Source organism: Mustelus asterias, unplaced genomic scaffold (genome assembly GCF_964213995.1).
Source record: "Mustelus asterias unplaced genomic scaffold, sMusAst1.hap1.1 HAP1_SCAFFOLD_282, whole genome shotgun sequence".
In the NCBI taxonomy this organism is placed as follows: domain Eukaryota; kingdom Metazoa; phylum Chordata; class Chondrichthyes; order Carcharhiniformes; family Triakidae; genus Mustelus; species Mustelus asterias.
Genome location: NW_027590247.1, coordinates 207,061 through 225,533, shown reverse-complemented (window position 1 = coordinate 225,533; position 18,473 = coordinate 207,061). Strand labels below are relative to the sequence as shown.

At 48.2% G+C, this 18,473-nt stretch overlaps 1 protein-coding gene across 2 annotated transcripts; it reads right to left on the bottom strand.

Annotated features, from left to right (window-relative positions):
- Positions 1 to 2,557: 2,557 nt before the first annotated feature.
- Positions 2,558 to 5,944, bottom strand: LOC144486061 (actin, adductor muscle-like). 2 transcript variants are annotated; one of them, XM_078204165.1, is made up of 3 exons: positions 5,753 to 5,874; positions 5,443 to 5,591; positions 2,558 to 3,912 (listed from the first exon to the last, which is right to left on the bottom strand). In XM_078204165.1, the coding sequence occupies exons 2-3, from the start codon at positions 5,566 to 5,568 to the stop codon at positions 2,908 to 2,910; spliced, it is 1,131 nt and encodes a 376-aa protein (XP_078060291.1). In that variant the 5' UTR covers positions 5,569 to 5,591; positions 5,753 to 5,874; the 3' UTR covers positions 2,558 to 2,907. The 2 variants fall into 2 exon arrangements, with proteins under 2 accessions (XP_078060291.1, XP_078060290.1); XM_078204164.1 differs by having other exon boundaries at positions 2,559 to 3,912; positions 5,868 to 5,944.
- Positions 5,945 to 18,473: the final 12,529 nt, after the last annotated feature.

Here is an 18,473-nt window from a genome sequence, read left to right as displayed (position 1 = left end):
GTCTCCTTACCCCACCGGCCTTTGTTTTTAAAGGAGGGGTGAATGTGGTGAACCATAGATGGTTACCACTATGGGTACTTGTACACATGTTACTCTTGGGGTTAGGGTTTGGGTGTTCCACCTGTTATTATTGTTTATGTGGTACACTCCGTTCGGCTCCACCTTCTTACAGGAGTATAAAGGTCACTGCTACTTCCTAGTAGCCCTTAGTCTGGGATAATATTGTTAAGTAGTGTGCTCCAATCTTGTTGTGAATAAAAGCCTTTATTCCCGGGTACGTCCTAGCCTCCCGTGTGAATCAATCGCGCATCAGGTACGAAAGTTGCTATCATCCCATGGAAACAGTCACTGTTGTAAAGTTGGAAATGTGGCTGCAAACTCCTATCAGCTCATTCTCACTTCTGTATTTGCGATTTTGAGATCTTTGACGATTCTCGATGAGTACTTTTCTCTGTCTTTCCGAAGGAGAGGGACAATTCAGACATTCTAAAGAGTGTGAAATATTAAACATAATCATACTGAGAGGGGAAGCAACGGATGGACTGACATCCCTAAAGGTGGATAAATCCCCTCGCTGAGGAGTCAATTACACTGGGGGCAAAGGTGATTGGTAGAATGATTACAGGACACGAGGAAAACCTTTCCACCCAGAGGGTGGTGGGCATCTGGATTTCACTGCCTGAATTGGTGTTTGAGGCTGAAACCTCTTAATTCATTTAGAGAGGTACCTCGATCTGTATCTGAGTGCTGGAACTTGCAAAGTGACAGAGCAGGTGGTGGAAAGTGGGATTAAAATAATTAGCCAGTTACTTTTCTTGGCATAGGTGGACTGAAGGCCTCTTTCTGCACTGTAACTTTTCTTTGGTTCTATTTATCTGGATAAGCAGAAGAAAAGCTACTCTTATCTGATGCAAGATACAAGGGATTTGAGTTAAGGTTTTGGAAAGAGATGCAGGGGGAAATTGGAGGAAGAGGGAGTGATGACCTGGCACCTGGTAGAAGCAGAGACAATGATTTTTAAAAATGTTAGGCACTGGAGGATAACTCCAGATGTGGGGTTGAGTTGGTTGGCTATGCTAAATTGCCCCTTAATGTCAGGGTGATTAGCAGGGTAAATACATGGGATTATGAGGATAGGGCCTGGGTGGAATTGTTGTAAATGTAGACTCAATGGGCCAAATGGCCTCCTTCTGCACTGTAGGTTTCTATGACATCTTATATGGATTAAGTAGGGAATGTGACTGATTGCATTGTTTCATGAAGAGCCAGCATTGACTCAATGGACCAAATAGCCACTTTCCGTGTTAGAGGATTTAAACAGCAGTACTCTTTCATGCCATGGGTCCTTTTCCCCCCACCCATCCAGATGGGGCATTGGTTTGGTGACAACACAGCAGCAACCTAGATTTTTGCACTCAAGTCCTGGATTGGTGCTTGATCCCACAACCTTAATGCCAATTTTCTAACCCTCTGGCCACAGGACTGGTGATAGGAAATAATCCGGAGGGATACTGAGATGGTAGGATTAATCCTGGATAGTCAGCATAGCTGTCAGGAGGCAGATCACGTCTTACAACTTTTGAGATAAAATGTGCAAGATATAGTCCACATTAACTGTAAGGCTTTTGACAAGGGCAATTTGGATCTAAAATTAGCTTAGTGGTAGAAGGCAGAGTAATTGTCAAAGGTTGTTTTTGTGACTAGAAGCCTGTGTCTAGTGGTGTACCATAGGGATCAGTGCTGGGTCCCTTGCTGTTCGTACTGTACATGAATGATCTCTAGATCAATCAGCAAGTTTGCAGCTGCCAAAATTGGTAGTGTGGTAAATAGTGAGGAGGAAAGCCTTAGACCACAGCATGTTACAGATGGGCAGAACAGTGGAAAATGGAATTTAACCCTGAAGAGTGTGAGGTGATACACCTTGGAAGGACTAAGATGGCAAGGGAATACACAATGAACAATAGGATGCTAGGAAGTACAGAGTACTACAGCATGTCCGTAGATCGCTGAAGGACTCAGGACAGATAGATTAGATAACTAAAAAGGCATATGGGATACTAGCCTTTAATAGCTCCATTGCTTATTCTATGATTTGGCTATCTAAAACATTTGTTAGGCCACAGCTAGAGTACTGTGTGCAGTCCTAGTCACATCATACAGGATGGATGAATGGATGTGCTTGCACAAAAAAAAGAGTATAGAAGGCTCAGAATATTGCTGGCTCAGGAGTGTTTCAGCTATTGGAGGGGGGGGGGGGGGGGTTGATGTCATTAGAGCAGAAAACAGAGAGAAATGAAATGAGAGGTAGAGCTGGGAGCCCTTAACATGCCATTGCATACAAGGCTACGGACAGAGTGCTGGAAAACAGGATTGGAATAGATAGTGTTTGATGGTCAGCACAGATCAAGAGCCTCTACTGTAAAACTCAGGTTTCACCATGCTGACTGGAGCTGGCTCTTTTCAAATAGAAAAATCCATTTGAAATCCTCAATCCAAGGAGACATTGACAGGCATGATTTCAGAGCTTTGCTTGGAGAGAAGTGATCAAAACATTACATCAGGCAATAGAAAACCATTTATTTCAGTGTTTGGATTTTACAGATCAAGTAAATTCATGACAAGTCAAACCTTCTGCATCGAGGCCTTGAGAAATAGGTTTGTTCCTCTTCACCCCAAAATAAGAGAGTGAACCTCCTTTAAAATCCTACCCCTCATTTTAGAAAACAATAGATTTGTTTTCTATTCCCAAACATGGTTCCTATTCACAAGTTAGTTGCTGAAAAGGATATCTGGAAAGGAATAAATCACACTGGCCTATGGGCAGAGTTAAAGATCTGTGATAAGCAGAGGCTGATGGTTTTATTACAAGTGGATTAACTTGAAACAGCTACAGAATCCTACAGCAAGTTAGAAACACTTGCGATGGACTATGGAGGGGCCAGACTCATCATACTCCTGCTTACTGATCCACATTTGCTGGAAGGTGGAGAGTGAAGCCAAGATGGAGCCTCCGATCCACACTGAATACTTCCTCTCAGGTGGAGCAATGATCTTTATCTTCATTGTGCTCGGAGCCAAGGCTGTGATTTCCTTCTGCATCCGATCAGCAATACCTGAGAACATGGTGGTCCCACCAGACAAGACAGTGTTGGCATACAGATCTTTCCTGATATCTACATCACATTTCATGATGCTATTGAAACAGGTCTCATGGATCCCAACAGACTCCATCCCAAGGAAGGATGGTTGGAAAAGAGCTTCTGGGCACCTGAAACGCTCATTACCAATGGTAATGACTTGACCATCAGGGAGCTCATAACTTTTCTCCAAGGCTGAAGAGGAGCCGGCTGTCTGCATCTCAGATTCAAAATCTAGGGCCACGTAGGCAAGTTTCTCCTTGATGTCACGTACAATCTCCCTCTCAGCCGTGGTAGTGAAGGAGTAGCCACGTTCAGTCAGGATCTTCACTGCATATTCAGTGAGATCCCGGCCAGCCAGATCTAATCTCAGGATGGCATGAGGCAAGGCATACCCTTCATAAATTGGCACAGTGTGGGAAACACCATCACCAGAATCTAACACAATGCCAGTTGTACGGCCAGAGGCATACAAGGACAACACAGCCTGAATGGCAACATACATGGCTGGTGCGTTGAAGGTCTCAAACATGATTTGGGTCATCTTCTCCCGGTTGGCTTTGGGGTTGAGAGGTGCCTCTGTGAGGAGAACAGGGTGCTCCTCTGGGGCCACTCGCAGTTCATTGTAGAAGGTGTGGTGCCAGATCTTCTCCATGTCATCCCAGTTGGTCACAATCCCATGCTCGATTGGGTACTTCAGGGTCAGAATGCCTCTCTTGCTCTGAGCTTCATCACCAACGTAACTGTCTTTCTGACCCATTCCAACCATCACTCCCTAGAATGGGGAATGAAACAAAAGGATTAATTCACAAACTTGGGCAAATCTTGATGACACCATCAGGGACCTCATTCTAGCAATTAAAAGGCAGGAACATTTATTAAAAGGAAGTGTCACTGTGTGCTTTGATCACCTCTGGCCCATCTACATTAATGCACTTGTGACATTCCTTGGGCTCATTGGGAGTTTATTCCAAATATAGAAAATACATATCATTACTTGGTCTCAAGTGGAATATTCAGACACCAGGTTGGAATTCTCACGTGTTGTTTCAGTTGCATACAACTTTGGGCAGATCCCCAGAGTGCTTTGCATTCCATTCACCTACATTGATTGTTAGTCTTGTCGAGCAGACATTTACAAGAGCCATGTCAAAGACTAGGAATCCTTAATTTACCTCCACTTTACAGCAGAGATAGATATTCTCCACTTGCCTGGATGCGTGCTGCTCCAACACCAGCTTGACACCATTCAGGACAGTTGCTACCCCACCCATCAATTTAATTCCCCAGAACAGAAAAGTAGCAGCAGTGTACCATCTACAAGATGCACTGCAGCACCAGCACCTTCCAAAGCATGACCTCTACTATCAAAGGAGAAGGAAGACAACATTAATTGCAGTTACCTCTTCCAAGTCACACATCACCTAGAGGTCAAAATCTGACCTCTATAATAGCACTGTGGATGTACATAGACCACATGGGTTACAGTAGTCCAAGGTAACAACTCTCCATCTTAGGGAGAATTAGAGTAAGCAACAAATAGATTGCAGAATGATCTGGACATTGTCCTGCCACTATATAGCAGGGTTATAGCCAACACCAGACTTGGAATTTAGATGATTCAACTTACAAATATCAAGAAATTATTTGGCAGAAGGTAATGGGGAGAAAGGGATAGGCCATTAAGGGGCAATGTCAGAAGACAAATCAAGTTTCACAAGCTCAGGGGTCAATTAGGAATTTCAAAACCCAAAAATAGTAGATTACTGGATGAGGTTTACAGCAGCTTGGGTGGAGGGGTTATAGGCCTGCTATTCAATCCAATCATGGTTGAACAGCCTCCTCCTGTTCTCCATTTGACACAGACCAATCTGCTAATTACAGGCTTAAATCAGATCAGTTTGATTAGGAGATGTGGAGATTCACAGGAATTTTAGGGGAGAAGTAACAGTCAAACACTTGCTTTCGACTGCAATAGACAACAGGCTAGAAAATAAACTATAGGTATATAGCCAAAGACAGTTCCTTCAACTCCATTCTGGCCACAAAGACAGCTCAGGTTTCAGTTCCTCAGAGTTTAAAATCAGTTTCTATGGAAACTAGGGATTAGTTAGAATCCTAAACTATAATTACCACACTGGTTACCACATCACACTAAGCAACAGCAAAGAAACATACCACCACATCCTGCTTAAAACAGCAATCTAGAAAATTATACTTTAGTTACAAGAGTCAGAGGGTCCGATCCCCCAAACGCTGGAGGATCAAAAAGACTAACTTCCAATTTATGAGTTGAAGAGCTCACCTGGTGACGGGGCCGTCCCACAATGGAGGGGAACACAGCCCGGGGGGCATCATCTCCTGCAAAGCCAGCCTTACACATCCCAGATCCATTGTCAACCACCAGAGCTGCAACCTCATCATCAGCCATAGTTTAAAATCTACAGGAGCTGACTGAAAGGCAGAGAGAAAGAAAAATATAAACACAAACAGCACATTTTAGACTAATTATCAAATTAATATCAGTCTTCACTCCACCTGCTAGAACTTTCAAAAAGTTCACAACACAAACATAGTTCAACAAAAACCAACTCAAAGTAAAGTTAGAAACACACCCAACAAATATCACCATTGTCTAAAATTACAGAAGAACTCAACATAATCACTTTAAACAAAACCCATTCCTTTCTCTTGCCAAATACCACCTGTTGTCTCTAACTAAACATATACCTCAGATAGGAAAGGAATGATATGTTTGCACTCTGTATTCCCCCTGCCTTTATTGATGCTATGCCACTCCCTATCCCATCATAGGGCAGCCAATCAGTGAAGGCCAGGGGGAGGAGCTAACAACAGCCAACTGAGGCTTTGCCTTAATTATCTTAAATCTGGAAACAGGTAGCTCTTTCGGCACCAATCAAGTAGCTTTTTCGGCACCAATCAAGTAAACGAACTCAAATTAACTTAGGGACAAAGTAAAAGGGGCGGCTCCCCAAAAGGAAGGGGGAACAGCCCGAACCAAAATCAAAGTCGAAAGGAAACTTAAAACGTCAAACCAAAAGGTGATTATCGGGGTCGATAACACACCCCAGCCCCTGCGGCGCCCAGCGGTCGCGGAAGGCGTCAACCGCGCCCGTGGACACCGCATGCTCCCTCTCCAGAGACACCTGGCCGCGAATGTAGCCGCGGTAGAGGGGCAGACAGTCGGGATGGACGGCCCCGTCGATCGCCCGCTGCCTGGACCTATTGATGGCGCGTCTCGCCAGGCCCAGGAGCAGGTTCACGAGGAGGTCGGCATCCCGACCCGCCCCTCTCCGCACCAGGTGCCCGTAGATCAGGAGCGTGGGACTGAAGTGCAAACAAAACATCAGTAAAAGGTGTTTGAGGAAACCAAAAAGGGTGTGCAGCCTAAAACACAGAACGTAGACATGGTCCACGGACTCCACGAGGCCACAGAAAGGGCAGCCTCGGGAGCCCGTGTACCACTCAGGGATAAAGTATCAGCCTTCACTTCAAGGAAAACAGTTACTAGAACAAGTGGCATGGTAGCACAGTGGTCAGCATTGCTACTTCACAGCACCAGGGATCTGGGTTCAATTCCTGGCTTAATTCACTGTCTATGTGGAGTTTGCACATTCTCTCTTGTGTCTGTGTGGGTTTCCTCTGGGTGCTCTGGTTTCCTCGCACATTCTGAAAGATGTGCTGGTTGGTGCATTGACTTGGATTGTAGTGACTAGGGAAATTTCACAGTGATTTCATTGCAGTGTTAATGTAAGCATTACTTGTGACTAATAAATAAACTTTAACTTTAGAAAGAAGGGAGCAGGAGGAGGCCATTTGGCCCTTCGAGCCTGCTCCGCCATTTATAACAATCATGGCTGATCATCCAACTCAAGAGCCTAATCCTACTTTTTCCCCATATCCTTTGATTCCATTTCATCCCAAGTGCTATATCCAGCCGCCTCTTGAATACATTCAATGTTTTGGCATCAATTACTACCTGTAGTAATGAATTCCACAGGCTCACCTCGCTTTGGGTGAAGAAATGTCTCCTCGCCTCCATTCTAAATGGTCTACCCTGAATCCTCAGACTGTGACCCCTGGTCTGGACTCCCCCACCATCGGGAATATCCTCCCTGCATCTACCCTGTCTAGACCTGATAGAATTTTATGTCTCTATGAGATTCCCCCCTCATTCGTCTGAACTCCAACGAAAACAATCCTAACCTAGTCAATCTCTCCTCGTACATCAGTCCCGCCATCCCCGGAATCAGCCTGGTAAACCTTCGCTGCACTCCCTCGAGAGCAAGAACATCCTTCCTCAGAAAAGGAGACCAAAGCTGTAAACAATACTCTAGGTGTGGCCTCACATCTATAGGTAGTGTCAGTAATCCTAGTACCAGACAAATCAGACAAAAGCAAGACACAGAGCAAGGGAAGTCCAGATTAAACAGCATTTATTTCAATGCAAGAGGCCTGACGGGCAAGGCAGATGAACTCAGGGCATGGATGGGTACATGGGACTGGGATATTATAGCAATTACTGAAACATGGCTAAGGGAGGGACAGGACTGGCAGCTCCATGTTCCAGGGTACAGATTCTATAGGAAAGATAAAACAGGAGGTAAGAGAGGAGGGGGAGTTGCACTTTTGATTAAGGAAAACATCACGGCAGTACTGAGAGGGGATATATCCGAGGGTTCGGCCACTGAGTCCATATGGGTAGAACTGAGAAATAAGAAGGGGGAAATCACTTTGATAGGGTTGTACTATAGGCCCCCAAATAGTCGGCGGAAATTGAGGAGCAAATATGTAAGGAGATTACAGATAGCTCCAAGAAAAATAAGGTGGTATTAGTAGGGGATTTTAATTTTCCCAACATTGACTGGGACAGCCATAGTATTAGAGGCTTGGATAGAGAGAAATTTGTTGAGTGTATTCAGGAGGAATTTCTCATTCAGTATGTGGATGGCCCAACTAGAGAGGGGGCAAAACTTGACCTCATCTTGGGAAATAAGGAAGGGCAGGTGACAGAAATGTTAGTGAGGGATCACTTTGGGACCAGTGAACATGATTCTATTAGTTTTAAGATAGCTATGGAGAATGATAGGTCTGGCCCAAAAGTTAAAATTCTAAATTGGGGCAAGGCCAATTTTGATGGTATCACGTAGGAGCTTTCAAAAGTTGATTGGGGGGAGTCTGTGGGAAGGAAAAGCGACGACTGGTAAGAGGGAGGCTTTCAAAAGTGTGTTAACCAAGGTTCAGGGTAAGTACATTCCTTGTAGAGTGAAGGGCAAGGCTGGTAGAAGTAGGGAACCCTGGATGACTTGGGATATTGAGGCCCTGGTCAAGAAGAAGAAGAAGGAGGCACATGACATGTATAGGCAGCTGGGATCAAGTGAATCCCTTGAAGAGTATAGAGGGTATGGGAGTAGAGTTGAGAGAAATCAGGAGGACAAATTGGGGACATGAGATTGTTTTGGCAGATAAGGCAAAGGAGAGTCCAAAGAGCTTCTACAAATACATAAAGGGCAAAAAAGTAACAAGGAAGAGAGTAGGGCCCCTTAAGGATCAACAAGGTCATCTATGTGCGGATCCACAAGAGATGGGTGAGATCCCAAATTAATATTTCTCATCAGACAAAGTACCGCATGGTAGGTTGTTGCATAAGGTTAAATCTCACGGGATCCAGAGTGAGGTAGCCAGATGGATACAAAATTGGCTTGATGACAGAAGCCAGAGGGTGGTTGTAGAGGTTGTGTTTCAAACTGGAGGCCTGTGACCAGCGCTGTGCCTCAGGGATCAGTGCTGGGTCCACAGTTATTTGTCATTTATATTAATGATTTGGATGAGAATATAGGAGGCATGGTTAGTAAGTTTGCAGATGACACCAAGATTGGTGGCATAGTGGACAGTGAAGAAGGTTATCTCAGATTGTAACGGGATCTTGATCAATTGGGCCAGTGGGCTGACGAATGGCAGGTGGAGTTTAATTTAGATAAATGCGAGGTGATGCATTTTGGTAGATTGAACCAGGGCAGGACTTACTCAGTTAATGATAGGGCGTTGGGGAGAGTTACAGAACAAAGAGATCTAAAGGTACAGATTCACAGCTCCTTCAAAGTGGAGTCACAGGTGGACAGGATGGTGAAGAAGGCATTCGGCATGCTTGGTTTCATTGGTCAGAACATTGGATACAGGAGTTGGGACGTCTTGTTGAAGTTGTACAAAACATTGGTAAGGCCACACTTGGAATACTGTGTACAGTTCTGGTACCCTATTATAGAAAGGATATTATTAAACTAGAAAGGCTGCAGAAAAGATTTACTGGGATGCTATCGGGACTTGATGGTTTATAAGGAGAGGCTGGATAGACTGGGACTTTTTTCTCTGGAGCGTAGGAGGCTGAGGGGTGATCTTCTAGAAGTCTATAAAATAATGAGGGGCACAGATCAGCTAGATAGTCAATATATTTTCCCAAAGGTAGGGGAGTCTAAAACTCGAGGGTATAGGTTTAAGGTGAGAAGGGAGAGATACAAAAGTGTCCAGAGGGGCAATTATTTCCACACAGAGGGTGGTGAGTGTCTGGAACAAGCTGCCAGAGGTAGTAGTAGAGGCGGGTACAATTTTGTCTTTTAAAAAGCGTTTAGACAGTTACATGGGTAAGATGGGTACAGAGGGATATGGGCCAAACGCGGGCAATTGGGACTAGCTTCGGGGTTTAAAAAAAAGGGTGGCATGGACAAGTTGGGCTGAAGGGCCTGTTTCCATGTTGTAAACCTCTATGACTCACCAAGACCCTGTATAATTGCAACAACACATCCCTGCTCCTGTACTCAACCTCTCGCAATGAAGGCCAACATGCCATTTGCCTTCTTTACCGCCTGCTGCACCTGCATGCTTACCTTCAACGACTGGTGCACAAATACACCCAGGTCCCTCTGCACACCCCCCTCTCCCAATTTACACCCATTCAGGTAGTAATCTGCCTCCTTATTTTTGCTTCCAAAGTGAATAACCTCACATTTATCCAAATTATACTGCACCTGCTATTGATTTGCCCACTCACCCAGCCTGTCCAGATCATTCTGAAGGACCTCTGCATCCTCATCACTGTTCACCCTCCCACCCAACGTGGTATAATTTGCAAACTTTGAGATGTTACATTTTGTTCCCTCATCCAAATCATTAATTTATATTGTGAATAGCTGGGGTCCCAGCACCAATCCCTGTGGCACCCCACTAGTTACTGCCTGCCAATTTGAAAAGCATCCATTAATTCCTACTCTTTGTTTCCTCTCTGCCAACCAGTTTTCTATCTCAATACACTTTCCCCAATCCCATGCGCTTTAATCTTGCACGATAATCTCTTGTGCGGGACTTTGTCAAACGCTTTCTGAAAGTCCAAATATACCACATCTACTGGCTCTCCCTTGTCAACTCGACTAGTTACATCTTCAAAGAATTCCAACAGATTTGTCAAGCATGATTTCCCCTTCATAAATCCATGCTCTGTCTGATCCTGCCACTGCTTTCTAAATGCTCTGCGACAAACTCCTTGATAATGGATTCGAGAATTTTCCCCACTGCCGATATTAAGCTTACTGGTCTATAATTCCCTGTTTTCTCTCTACCTCCCTTTTTGAATATTGGAGTGACATTAGCTACCCTCCAATCTGCACGGACTGTTCCAGAGTCTATAGAATCATGGAAGATCCTGGAAGATGACCACTGAATCAATGTACGTTCAAAGTGCAGGTGTAGACATGATGGGCCTAATGGCCTCCATCTGCGCCATTACAACTCTGTGATTCTGAAATGAAACATGGGTACCAAGAACCAAGTAAGAAGTCTAACAACACCAGGTTAAAGTCCAACAGGTTTATTTGGTTGCAAAAGCCACTAGCTTTCGGAACAGGCTGTTCCTTCGTCAGGTGGATGGGAGTTCTGATCACAAACAGGGCACAAAGACACAAACTCAATTTAGATGAATAATGATTGGAATGTGAGTCTTTACAGCTAATCAAGTCTTAAAGGTACAGACAATGTAAGTGGAGGGAGCATTAAGCACAGGTTAAAGAGATGTGTATTGTCTCCAGACAGGACAGCCAGTGAGATTTTGTACATCCAGGCAAGTTGCGGGGGTTACAGATAGTGTGACATGAACCCAAGATCCCGGTTGAGGCCGTCCTCATGTGTGCGGAACCTGGCTATCAGTCTCTGCTCAGCGACTCTGCACTGTGTGTCGTGAAGGTCGTCTTGGAGAACGCTTACCCGGAGATCAGAGGCTGAATGTCCATGACCGCTGAAGTGCTCCCCCACAGGAAGAGAACAGTCTTGCCTTGTGATTGTCGAGCGGTGTTCATTCATCCGTTGTCGTAGCGTCTGCATGGTTTCCCCAATGTACCATGCCTCGGGACATCCTTTCCTGCAGCGTATCAGGTAGACAACGTTGGCCGAGTTGCAAGAGTATGTACTGTGTACCTGGTAGATGGTGTTCTCACGTGAGATGATGGCATCCGTGTCGATGATCCGGCACGTCTTGCGGAGGTTGCTGTGGCAGGGTTGTGTGGTGCCGTGGTCACTGTTCTCCTGAAGGCTGGGTAGTTTGCTGCGGACAATGGTCTGTTTGAGGTTATGCGGTTGTTTGAAGGCAAGAAGTGGGGGTGTGGAGATGGCCTTGGCGAGATGTTCATCTTCATCAATGACATGTTGAAGGCTCCGGAGGAGATGCCGTAGCTTCTCCACTCTGGGGAAGTACTGGACAACGAAGGGTACTCTGTCCACCCTGTCCTGTGTTTGTCTTCTGAGGAGGTCGGTGCGGTTTTTCGCTGTGGCGCGTCGGAACTGTCGATCGATGAGTCGAGCGCCATATCCTGTTCTTATGAGGGCATCTTTCAGCGTCTGGAGGTGTCTGTTGCGATCCTCCTCATCCAAGCAGATCCTGTGTATACGGAGGGCTTGTCCGTAGGGGATGGCTTCTCCACATCATGACTACCAAGAACCAAGACAGAGGGGGCGGATTTATCATCAGGTTGGGCCATTTTCGGGCACAATGCGGTGGTAAAGTGGGGCATAAAACGCTTAGCAGATTGGCACCGGTTTTTGTGACTGGCGCCATTTTACGAGTGCCAGATTTCCGGCGCAGTCAGCCTCTCGCTGGAAATGGGCAAGAGGCAGCTTATTGCATGTAAGTTTATTTTAATGCTGTTTAACATCTGCTTAGCGAGCCCAGCGCTCAATTGTCCGGGCTTGGCCCCCCTTTATGACCTTGCCAGAAAAGGTTCTCGCTGGCGAGGAATAGACATGCTCCCCATGAACGGGAAGCAGTCGACTTGGCCTCACTGGTGGAACCGGAGGCCACTGAGGTTTCCCAGGGAGGCCGCGGACAAGGGGAGGGCTAATGGGGGAGGGGCCAGTGGCGGCAGGGATTGTGGGTGTGTGGCTAATGGTGAGAGGGCTCAGAGGGGGCGGGGCTAATGGGGGGAGAGGGGCCCTCTGCCACTCTGCAGGGATCAGTGGGGGCGGGGGGGGGGAGAGAGGGAGAGGGGGCCCGCTGCCACTCTGCAGGGATCAGTGGGGGGGGGGGGGGGGAGAGAGGGAGAGGGGGCCCGCTGCCACTCTGCAGGGATCAGTGGGAGAGGGGGCCCGCTGCCACTCTGCAGGGATCAGTGGGGGGGGGGGGGGGGAGGGAGAGGGGGCCCGCTGCCACTCTGCAGGGATCAGTGGGGGGGGGGGGGGAGGGAGAGGGGGCCCGCTGCCACTCTGCAGGGATCAGTGTGGGGGGGGGGTGGTAGAGAGGGAGAGGGAACCCGCTGCCACTCTGCAGCGGGCCAGGGAGGATGTTGCCCACTCCAGTGCTGATGGTGAGGTCAGTGGCTATAAATCAATTGAAGATTCAGCACTGCAGCATCTATCAGACATTAATACTCTGAGTCATGTCTCCTGTTTCCCTTGGCACCTGCCGTGCACTAATGATCTCTTCTTTCTTTCACAGGCACATCTGGGAAGCAGCCCAGGAGTCTATCAGCCACAGCCCCGACAACATCACAGAGGAGAGATTCATGGACCTCAGAATTAAAGTGTCATAGAGGTTTATAGCATGGAAACGGGCTCTTTGGCCAACTTGTCCATGCTGCCCAGTTTTTATCGCTAAGCTAGTCCCAAATGCCCATGTTTGGCCCATATCCCTCTATACCCATCTTACCCATGTAACTGTCTAAACGCTTTTTAAAAGACAAAATTGTACCCGCCTCTACTTCCGCCTCTGGCAGCTTGTTCCAGACACTCACCACCATCTGTGTGAAAAATTGCCCCTCTGGTCACTTTTGTATCTCTCCCCTCTCACCTTAAACCTATGCCCTCTAGTTTAGACTCCCCTACCTTTTGGAAAAGATATTGACTATCTAGCTAATCTGTGCCCCTCATTATTTTATAGACCTCTATAAGATCATCCCTCAGCCTCCTACGCTCCAGAGAAAAAGGTCCCAGTCCATCCAGCCTCTCCTTATAACTCAAACCATCAAGTCCCGGTAGCATCCAAGTAAATCTTTTCTGCAATCTTTCTAGTTTAATAATATCCTTTGTATAATAGGGTGACCAGAACTGTACACAGTATTCCAAGTGTGGCCTTACCAATGTTTTGTACAACTTCAACAAGACGTCCCAACTCCTGTATTCAATGTTCTGACCAATGAAACCAAACATGCCGAATGCCTTCTTCATCACTCTGTCCACCTGTGACTCCACTTTCAAGGAGCTATGAACCTGTACCCCTGGGGTGGCACGGTAGCACAGTGATTAGCACTGCTGCCTCTCAGCGCCAGTGACCCATGTTTGATTCCCGGCTAGGGTCACTGTCGGTGTGGAGTTTGCACGTTCTCCCTGTGTCTGCGTCTGTTTCCTCCGGGTGATCCGGTTTCCTCCCACAGTTTGAAAGACATGTAGGTTAGGTGCATTGGCCCGAACAGGCGCCAAAGTGTGCCGACTTTGGAATTTCACAGTAACTTCATTGCAGTGTTAATGTAAGCCTTATTTGTGACTAATAAATAAATAAATCTCTTTGTTCTGTAACTCTCCCCAACGCCCTACCATTAACTGAGTAAGTCCTGCCCTGGTTCAATCTGCCAAAATGCATCACCTCGCATTTGTCTACATTAAACTCCATCTGCCATTCGTCAATTGGCCCAATTGATCAAGATCCCGTTGCAATCCGAGATAACCTTCTTCACTGACCACGATGCCACCAATCTTGGTGTCTGATGCGCGATTAATTCACTCGGGAGGCTGGATCGTACCCGGGAAATAAAGGCTTTTATTAGTAACAAGAATGGAGCATACTGCATAACAATACAATCCCAGACTAAAGGGTCACTAGGCAGTGCAGTGACCTTTATACTCCTTCAGGTAGGCGGAGCCAACTGGAGTGTACCACAGAACAATACCAACAGGTAGAACACCCCAACCCTAACCCCAACAGTAACAACAGTAACATATGTACAAGTACCCATAGTGGTAACCATCTATGGTTCAGTACCCATAGTGGTAACCATCTATGGTTCACCACATTCACCCCTCCTTTAAAAACAAAGGCTGGTGGGGCAAAAAACAGTACGAACTGTCCATATATTCACAAGTTCAGTCGTATCGGAGGGCCGCACCGTCTCTGCGACCTCCTCAACATTGGCGGTAGCGCCGGTTCTGGTGACCGTGATGACCCTCTCTCCAAGGCGGTGTCCAGTGACTCCTCCAGTTCCTCACGGATGGGTGGACCACGAGGTGGCGACTATCTCCTGGACTCGGGAACGCCCCGAGGTGGCGACAATCTCCTGGACTCAGGAACGCCCCGAGGTGGCGACAATCTCCTGGACTCAGGCAAGCTGTACACGGGAGTAAGAGGATTAAGTGGTGGTCCCGATACTGCCCGCGCCGTGTCAGGAGGGGAGATAAAGGGCAAGGGGACCCTAACCAGGGGTGTGGGAGCGACGGGGGTTTCCAGGTCCCCTGCAGGCGCCAGATCTCGAATAGAGACCGTGTCCTCTCGCCCGTCAGGGTATGCTACATAGGCATATTGAGGGTTGGCGTGGAGGAGATGGACCTGTTCAACCAAAGGGTCGGACTTGCGGGTCCTAACATGCCGCCGCAGGAGGACAGGTCCTGAGTACGTCAACCAAGACGGCAGTGAGGTCCCAGAGGAAGACTTCCTAGGGAAGGTAAACATCGGCTCATGTGGGGTAGCGTTGGTTGCCATACACAGGAGGGACCGGATTGAATGGAGCGCATCAGAAAGTACCTCTTGCCAACGGGAGACTGGAAGACCCTTAGACCTCAACGCCAGTAAGACAGCCTTCCAGACTGTAGCGTTTTCTCTTTCGACCTGCCCGTTACCCCTGGGGTTGTAACTCGTAGTCCTACTTGAGGCAATCCCTTTTGAGAGCAAGTATTGCCTCAAGTCGTCACTCATAAACGACGAACCCCTATCACTGTGGATATAACTGGGGTAACCAAACAGGGTGAAAAGATCCCGCAATGCTTTGATAACCGTGGCAGCGGTCATGTCTGAACAGGGAATGGCAAAAGGGAATCGGGAGTACTCATCAACCACGTTGAGGAAGTACACATTCCGATCTGTCGAAGGAAGGGGGCCCTTGAAATCAACACTCAGTCTTTCAAAAGGGCAAGTGGCTTTAATGAGGTGTGCCCTGTCAGGTCGGTAGAAGTGCGGTTTGCATTCAGCACATACCTGGCAGCTTCGAGTTATCGACCTGACATCCTCTACGGAGTAGGGTAGATTCCGGGCCTTTACAAAATGGAAGAGCCGAGTGATCCCCGGATGGCAGAGATCATTGTGGAGGGCCTGTAGCCGGTCCTCCTGCACACTGGCACATGTTCCACGCGACAGGGCATCTGAGGGCTCATTGAGCTTCCCCGGATGGTACATGATATCATAGTTGTAGGTGGAGAGTTCGATTCTCCACCTCAAGATTTTATCATTTTTGATCTTACCCCTTAACGTGTTGTTGAACATGAACGCCACGGACCGCTGGTCCGTGAGCAGGGTGAATTGTTTTCCAGCCAAGTAATGGCGCCAATGCCGGACGGCCTCCACAATGGCCTGAGCCTCTTTTTTCACAGCGGAGTGCCGAATTTCAGGGCCTTGGAGGGTGCGAGAGAAAAAGGCGACGGGCCTGCCCGCCTGGTTAAGTGTGGCGGCCAGGGCGAAATCAGATGCATCGCTCTCCACCTGGAAGGGGATGGACTCATCGACAGCGTGCATCGTGGCTTTCGCGATGTCAGCTTTTATCCCTTCAAAGGCTAAGCGAGCCTCTGCTGCCAGGGAAAAAGAGGTAGACTTTATGAGCGGACGGGCTTTGTCCGCATAATTGGGAACCCACTGTGCGTAATACGAAAAGAAGCCTAAGCATCTTCTCAGTGCTTTGATGCTAGTGGGCAGGGGAAGTTCAAGGAGGGGATGCATACGGTCTGGATCAGGGCCAAGGACCCCGTTTTCCACCACGTATCCGAGAATTGCGAGGCGGCGCTTGCTGAATACGCACTTCTCCCTGTTATAGGTCAGATTCAGGCGAGACGCAGTGCGTAAAAAGTTTAGGAGGTTGGCATCGTGGTCCTGCTGGTCATGGCCGCAGATAGTGACGTTGTCCAGGTACGGGAAGGTAGCCCGTAGCCCGTTTTGGTCCACCATTCGGTCCATTGCACGCTGGAAGACCGAGACCCCATTCGTGACGCCAAAGGGGACCCTTAAGAAGTGGTAGAGATGACCATCCGCCTCAAAGGCCGTATATTTTCGGTCCTCTGGGCGAATGGGGAGCTGGTGATAGGCTGACTTCAAGTCGATGGTGGAGAACACCCGGTACTGCGCAATCTGGTTGACCATGTCAGATATGCGCGGGAGAGGGTACGCGTCCAGCTGCGTGTATAGTCTATGACCATCCGGGGCTTGTCTCCAGTTTTAACCACCACGACTTGTGCTCTCCATGGGCTAGTGCTAGGTTGAATGATCCCTTCCCTGAGGAGCCGCTGAACCTCAGATCGAATAAAGATCCGATCCTCAGCGCTGTAACGCCTGCTCTTAGTTGCGATGGGCTTGCAGCCTGGCACGAGATTCTCAAATAAAGATGGCGGGGTGATTCTGAGTGTCGAGAGACTGCACGTGGAGCGCGCTGGGCAATTTGGAGGCTGCTGTTCTCCCACTGAAAGTGGAGGGAGTGGCCCATCGTACTGCAGGGTCACACTCCTCAGGTGGACCATAAAGTCTAGTCCCAGGAGTATCGGAGCGCAAAGGTGCGGTAACACGAGGAGCCTGAAGTTCTCATAAACTGTGCCCCGCACCGTTAGGTTTACCACACAGCTCCCAAGAACGGTAACAGATCGGGACCTCGACGCCATAGAAATTGTCTGTCTGACAGTCTGTACTCGGAGACCGCACCGCTTCACGGTGTCAGGATGAATGAAACTGTCCGTGCTCCCGCTGTCAAACAGACAATGTATTAGGCGTCCGTTTACCTCTATGTCCATCATGGACTTGTCGAGTCTGTGAGGCTTGGCCTGGTCCAGGATGATTGACGCCACCGTTGAATCTTGAGTGCAACTTCAGGCAGCTGAGATGGTTGATGATGATGACCCCTGCTGGTCGTCTGCGGTTGGTGTCGACCAAAATGGCTGCGCCCATGGATCGCACATGGTCGATGGCGTTGAAAGTGGCGGCACTCGCAGGTCGCATGCGTCTTGCGTCGTCGTCCTCAGGAATGGCGGCGCTCATGAATCGCACGTGGTTGAAGACCTCGATGAAGCCGGAGACGAGGAGACAGATCCTGGAGAGTCACACGCCGCACTGCTTGGCTTCGAAGGTGGTTTAGCTCGGCACACTTTAGCATAGTGCCCTTTCTTCCCACACGCGGAGCAAAATACCGTTCTGACCGGACATCGCTGACGAGGGTGCTTTGCCAATCCACAGAAATAGCACCGCGGGCCTCCTGGAGCCGCCGCCGCCGTCAGGTCCGAGGTTGAAAGCACAATCGCGCAGTTCCTAGGAGCCGCTGGGTAGAGTTGAGTCGGTGGCTGTACTTGCCACGATGTTCCCACGTGGTCGGTGGGGTAAGTTTCAAGGCTTCTGGAGGCCGTTTCCATCGCATCAGCCAATTCCACCATCTTAGCTAGGTCTAAGTTACCTTGCTCTAGCAGCCGCAGGCAGATATAGGATGAGCTGATTCCCGCCACGAACGCATCTCGGATCAAATCGTTAGTGTACTGGGTCGCCGACACTGGCTTGCAGTTGCAGGCTCTGGCTAGCTGCTGAAGTTCGCGCAGGTACTGTGC

Excerpts from the sequence above, each read along its gene's own strand:
- LOC144486061 (XM_078204164.1), bottom strand. The coding sequence starts at position 5,568 with ATGGCTGATGATGAGGTTGCAGCTCTGGTGGTTGACAATGGATCTGGG. Across the intron at positions 3,913-5,442 it reads TGGGACGGCCCCGTCACCAG|GGAGTGATGGTTGGAATGGG; the intron begins GTGAGCTCTTCA and ends TCCCCATTCTAG.